Below are 6,709 nucleotides of genomic sequence, written 5' to 3' on the forward strand. Positions count from 1 at the left end.
TGTAATATCAACATATAGTGAATTTTTATAACTGGATCAGACCTCGTGGTTTTTTCCTTTTACGTGTTTTCCACTTAAAAACATTTAGTGTCATCACTGGTTGTTTTTCTTTCATCTGAATGTGTGTTGAATCCTCGTGCAATGCCAAGACGATGATCTATTACTCTATTGCCGTGAATTTTTCAGCACGCATCAATATATTTAATAAGTAGAGCACTATTCAAATTTTGTTTATTGAACCGACATTTATCATCATTTGTTTATGTATTAAGATTTGTCCCACGATTTCTTATTTAGAGTTTAGAGTCAAACATTAATTATGCAAAAAAAAAGAAAACCACATCCAAAAACTCTCGTAAGATCAAAACATGAAGTTTAAGTTCGAGAATAAATAAATAAATAAATAAATAACCTAATGAAACGATATTAAATGTCAGCACATAAGTTTAAAGAAAAAAATAATAGTATAATTGAAAGAAAAAAAAAAAAAAAACAATGGAGAGAAGTGCTCCAAGACTCCAGCACTATAAATTAGAGCGATATACATGCATACCACTCAATTCTTATGTATTTATTTATCCAACACATAAACTTAATTTGTTACATACATATCATCTTATATATGTATGAAAATGCGTATTTCACTTTGTGAATGTCAAAATGGTGATATTTTTTATGTGATATGCAAAATTCAGGTGGTGTAATTGTAAACAGCAAAGTTTAGGCATTAGATATATAAATACATAGGAATTGGGTGGTATGCATGTAAAGGCCCTATAAAAGAAACTTTACATGGCTACAACAAAATTCTTATATATTTATACATCTAACATCTAAATTTTAATTTTTATTTTTATACTAATTGACCTTATGTTTCACATGTTAAAGTTAATAAAGGTGATATTTTTCATGTGATAAGATAGACATGTAAATACAGAATATAAAATCTCAAAATAAAAGACAATAGTCATATTGTTATTGAGAATCCAATTCTTCATTTCCAACCAATTTATTCACATCTTAAAACATTAAACAAGTTGATTTTACATTACCTTCAGATGCCCAACTGTTCATCAATCACAATAGTCTAAGTTTCTTTAATACAGAATTTACACTGAAACAGGCACAAGTATGTTACACTAACACCGATTTTTGGATTACAAATATCACACAGACACACACATTAGATGTATATATTTGCACAAAACATCTTTAATGTCTGAAGCATACCTTCTTCATTGCTAGTGAATGCTGGGACACCAGACAGTGGAGAAATGGGAGTCTCAAATCCCTGCAGGTCCTCCATCTTTTCTAGGATCACTGACAGCAGTGAGCTTACCATAAAAGATCCCATCTTTTCTTTCTTCGACAACCGGAACTGGATTTTGAAGGTTATGGACGACAAATTGGGCGACCGAGCCCCCGGAGATGTTGCGGAGTTGGTGACCTCTTTGCTTCAAGAATGTCTGCGCTTCGAGGGAGACTTGTATCTGTTCATCATCAATGGCCGTCCAGTTCTCATACAGCACAACGTTTGGGATGAGCTGTATGTTTAGATGAATTTAGCGGCCCATTTATGCTTAAGAAAAATATTTAAAGGAAGATTTACGAAGATTCCACTCAGTTCCTATATATTTATATATCTGACACCTAAACTTCAATTTTTACATATTAGAAAGGTGTATTTCACTTTTATAAGTTTAAAAAATGATATTTTTGATGTGATATGAAAGATTTGGTTTGCTGAAGTGTACAAAGCAAAATATAGGTGTTGGATAAGTATATACATAAGTATTGGGTGCTATGTAGGTATACAATGTTATGCAAAAATAATAACGCAACGGAGAAATTCATGCAATAACAATCAAACACAAAATATTTACATGTTTCGGCGTTAAGTTGATTTGTCTTCGTCCGCGGGGAGAGAGATTCCACGAGCACCGAGTGGTGAGAAAGAAAAAATGGCTTGGGTTTACAACTCCACTTCTCGCCGTCACTATCATGAACCTTAAATCCCTTTTATAGAGGATTAGACGTACAATTAAATAAAACCAAAAGACTAAATTACCAGATAAAAAGAAAAAAAAAAGAAAAAAAAAACAATATTCTAAGCCTCAACTCTTACTTCTAGATAAGAGATGACCAAATGAGCTTCAAACTCCGAATCGGCTGCACCAAGATGGTTGTCTGCATATACCCACACTCCCAAAGGGCTCAAGCCTCGCGTAGTTCTTCAAAATGCCCGAGTGAGCAATCGGTCCTGGTCTCAGATGTTCACCAAACATTTGCAGTATGTGAACTTTTTGACTGGTAGTACTTCGTGAGCATGTCAGTTGGATTCTTCTTTGTATCTATTTAATTTTACAGAATATTGTCGTCATCAATTAAATCCTAAATAAAGCAGTACCTTACATTATTGTCTTAGATGTGAGCACGATGAATTGAATTTATGACAAAAAATATTATACTCTGAATGTCACAAAACGTTGACATAGACTCTTGAACAACTCTCAGGGCATTCAATAAGCCTTACATCAATATCGATTCCTTCATCATCTCCGTAATCGTTATGTACTACGCCTCCGTAGTGGACAAAGCAATATTAAGTTGAAAAAACAACCTCCAATTGACTAGTCCTCCTGCAAATGTGAATAAATAATCAATCATAGATATTCGTCTATGTATAACACTTGTCGGTGTAGTCTACACACAAATCTGTAATAGGTGATTGTCTATCAAATATTGAACCAACATCAATTGTACACTTCAGATACCTCAAAATACTCTTCACAATCAGTAAGTGTTTCCTTTCTTGATCATGCATGAACCTGCTCACAACACCAACTTCTTGTATAATGCCTGATTTAGTACAAACCATGACATGCATCAAACTGCCCATTTCATTAACATAAATAACTGATCGTATATCTTTTTTTTTTTATCATCTTTAGAACACTGATCCAAATTTAACTAAAAGTGAGATGTAATTGGTAGACTAACCGCCTTACTCGAGTCATCAACTCCAAATTTATTCAATACCTTTTGAACATAAGCTCCTTCTGAAAGTCAAACATTTCCAGCTGTCATGTCCCTGAGAATCTCCATGCCAAGAATTCTACGAGCTTCACCGAACTCCTTCATTTGAAATGTTTGGACAGTTGATTCTTCATCTTATCAAACTCAATCTGATTAGCAAATATAATCAACATATCATCTACATATAGAAGCAAGTAAACAAACTTGTTGTTTGCCAACTTCTTAAAGTATGCACAATGATCATATCGGCTCCTCGTATACTCCTATCTCCTCATGAACTAATCAATTTTTTAATGCCACTATCGCGGTGAGTGCTTCAACTCATATAAATACTTGTTTAGGTTGCAAACCAAGACTTTTGATGCTCCGTGTAAAAATGCAGTCTTCACATCGAGTTATTCAAAGATCAGACCGTACTATGCTATAAGAGTTATGAGAACACGGATTAAGGGATTCTTGACAACTATGGAGAAACTTGTCAAAGTCAATCCCTTTTCGTTGTGCAAAATCTTTTACCACTAATTTTGTCTTGCACTACATATCATCTCCATTAGACCTATCCTTATTTGCATACACTCATTTGTACCTCACGGCTTTCCTTCCAGGAGGAAGCTTCACCCGACATCCAAGTAATATTCTTCCGAAAGACTCCATCTCTTCATCTATTGTCGCTATCCAAAGATAATAGTATGGATTTTCCACCATTTCTTTGTAGTGACAATAAATTTCTGTCTCAACGACTGAAACTGCAAATGCAATGTGATTCCTCAACCAAACTGATTTTGAGACATTCTGGTGTTTGTTCCTGCTTCTGGTAATAGATTCTTGAGCAGAAATCTCATCCTCAATATCCTATTTCATCTTCTCCTAAACACTATCAATAAATACCTCTTGAGCTGCAACTAAATCAGGTATCTGAGTCGGAGTGGACGAACTTTGTGAAATAATCGAAGTTTCATCAAACTCCAACTACTGTTGCATATTTGTGATCCCAATAGAACTCTCCACCTGCTTTGAGTCCTGATATTTCAACAAGCTTACCTTGTTAAATGTAATATCCCTGCTAATGACAACATTCCTTTCCAACTGATCATGCAGCTTCAAGCCCCTGAATCCACGCCTGAAGTCAATGAAAATTATCTTCTTTGCCCGTGATTCTAGTTTATCATTATGCACATTGCAGTACGTTGGACACCCAAACACTCTTATGTGCTCATAATCTCTAGCAAGATGTCCTGACCACATCTCCTTTGGGGTTTTCTTCCTAATAGCTATAAAAGATAAATGACTCACCAAGTGACAAACATAGTCTATGGCTTCTGCCCAATAAACTCTATCCAACCAATCATTGGATAACATACACCGAACTTTCTCCACCAAAATTTGGTTCACCCCCTCCGCCACCCCATCCTGTTGTGGTGTCTCTCAAATAGTGAAATGGCGTTCTAACCCAACTCTCTAACACTCTTACAAGAACACATTCAAAGTGTATTCGCCCCCATTTTCTGATCCGATACACAGATATTGTTTACCAGTCTGAGTCTCAATCTATTTTTTCTAAGTTATGAAAATCTCTTGCACCTCGCTTTTGTGCTTCATGGTGTACACCCAAACATTCCTAGAGTAATCATCAATAAAGTTGATTGAGAATATAATATTTATGTTATGACAACATTCATTTCTGACTAATTAAAAAGCTTCAATCCCTTGACTCCACATTTGAAGCCAATGAAAATTGTCTTCTTTGCTTCTTGTTCCAGTTTACCATTCTACACATTGTAGTAAGTTGGTCGCCCAAACATTCACATGTGCTCATAATCTCTAGCAGGATGTCTTGACCACATCTCCTTTGGGGTCTTCTTCCCAATAGTTGTAGAAGGCAAACATTTCACCAAATAACAGGCATAGTCTATGGCCTATGCCCAATAGACTCAATCCAAGCTAACATTAGATAACATACAACGAACTTTCTCTGCCAAAGTATGATTCATTCTCTTATGCTACCCCGTTTTGTTGTGGTATCTTTCGAATAATGAAGTGGTGCTCTATCTCAGCACACTGACATTCTTTCAAGAATGCATTCAAAGTTTATTTGCCCCCTTGTCTGATCTGATACATTGGATTTTTTTTATTAATCTGAGTCCGAATTTAGTTTTTTCCAAGTTATAAAAATCTCTAGCACCTCATTTTGTGTTTCATGGTGTATACCCAAACATACCAAGAGTAATTATTAATAAAAGAATAAAGTATTTCCGCCCTCTGAATGATATTGTCTTTGTCGGATCCCAAACAACTGTTTAAACATACTATACAATACATTTTGTAATATGGATGGCGATACCAAAAGATACCCTTGCGTTCTTTTCAAATACACAATGTTCACAAAAATCAAGCTTGCAAGTGCTAACTCATTTTATCAATCCTTGTTTTAACAAAGCCTGAAATAAAATCTCCCCAGCATGAGCTAGCCGCATATGCTACAATGTAAGTACGTCAGAAGAATCATCAACAATAGCAGTCGTTCCAGTCACTGTACTACCCATAAGATAATAAATGTTCTGATGACAAACTCCATTCATAAAAACCAGTGCTTCACGACATGTTTTCAGAACGCTTACCTCAATAACTACCTTGTAGCCCTTGGACTCTAAAGCCCCAACTAACAACAAATTCTTCCTAATTTGTGAAACCTGTTTAACATTGGTCAACTCCTTCTAAGTACCATATATATTCTGATAAAAATACTTCCTACACCAATAGTACGACAAGCTTGATAGTTATCTATAATCACAGTATTGTGATCTAGCTCCTTGTACGTATATGACCATCATCAATAAGAATAAATGTGATAGGTAGCACCTGTGTCCAGAATCCAACATGAATCATTCATAAACAAACAGTGAGAAACTACAAATAATGATATATCTGAATCCGTCTCTTCATATCTTTCTACATTGATATTGGCTTTCACCTCAAATGCGTTCTCTTCTCCTTCGGCTTCGGATAATCCTTCTTCTAATGACCAATCTTTAAACAGACAATACATTGATATTTCTCAAGACCGTGCCCAAAAACTTGCCCAGTTATTGAGAAGTATTGTCGCTGCACCTTTCTTTGTTGATTTTCTCTTCTTCTTAGATTTGTCACGTAGAAATGTAAGTGCCTCAGCCGACTCGATCTTTGCATACTCCCTGTCCTTTCTACGAAACTCCTGGATTAACATTGTAGTAGTCAATTCTCCATAATTCAAAAACTCGTTCATATGAATGATTATCACGGTAAAGTTTTTGTACTCATGTGGGAATGAACTCAACAGAAGAAACTTCTTGTCTTAATTTTCAATCTCCGCATCCAAATCTAACAGATCTGCTAATAACTTTGTGAAGTCATTCAAGTGCTCATCAATGGTAACCCTTTATCTCATTTGAAATCTATAGAGTTAGCGCTTCATATGGAGACTATTCTCCATACCCTTTGTGAGATATTTGTTCTCCAGTAACATCAACATTTTTTTTTGCAAAAGTCTCTATCATCATCCATATTTGATCTCCTGAGCCAAGAAATTTCTGATCAAGCCATAAGCACTCCGGTTTATTTTTAACTAATTTCTTTCTGACATCTCATCAGGACGCTCCTCACGATCTAGATCTTCCTCCATACTCAAAAAATACAG

The 6,709-nt window shown here is 35.3% G+C and overlaps 1 protein-coding gene across 2 annotated transcripts; it reads right to left on the reverse strand.

The window, feature by feature from the left end:
* Positions 1-1,051: 1,051 nt before the first annotated feature.
* Positions 1,052-3,329, reverse strand: LOC110038433 (gamma-glutamyltranspeptidase 3-like). Of its 2 annotated transcripts, XR_002295426.1 has the most exons (3): positions 2,126-3,329; positions 1,884-2,016; positions 1,052-1,544 (listed from the first exon to the last, which is right to left on the reverse strand). XR_002295426.1 is itself a non-coding variant. In XM_020743280.1 (2 exons), the coding sequence occupies exons 1-2, from the start codon at positions 2,001-2,003 to the stop codon at positions 1,284-1,286; spliced, it is 381 nt and encodes a 126-aa protein (XP_020598939.1). In that variant the 5' UTR covers positions 2,004-2,071; the 3' UTR covers positions 1,052-1,283. The 2 variants fall into 2 exon arrangements, 1 of the variants encoding a protein (XP_020598939.1); XM_020743280.1 differs by lacking the exon at positions 2,126-3,329 and having other exon boundaries at positions 1,884-2,071.
* Between the last annotated feature and the right edge of the window lie 3,380 nt (positions 3,330-6,709).

Source organism: Phalaenopsis equestris, unplaced genomic scaffold, assembly GCF_001263595.1.
Source record: "Phalaenopsis equestris unplaced genomic scaffold, ASM126359v1 Scaffold232806, whole genome shotgun sequence".
Lineage (NCBI taxonomy): Eukaryota > Viridiplantae > Streptophyta > Magnoliopsida > Asparagales > Orchidaceae > Phalaenopsis > Phalaenopsis equestris.

Excerpts from the sequence above, each read along its gene's own strand:
- LOC110038433 (XM_020743280.1), bottom strand. The coding sequence starts at position 2,003 with ATGATAGTGACGGCGAGAAGTGGAGTTGTAAACCCAAGCCATTTTTTC. Across the intron at positions 1,545-1,883 it reads TCAACTTAACGCCGAAACAT|CTCATCCCAAACGTTGTGCT; the intron begins GTAAATATTTTG and ends CTAAACATACAG.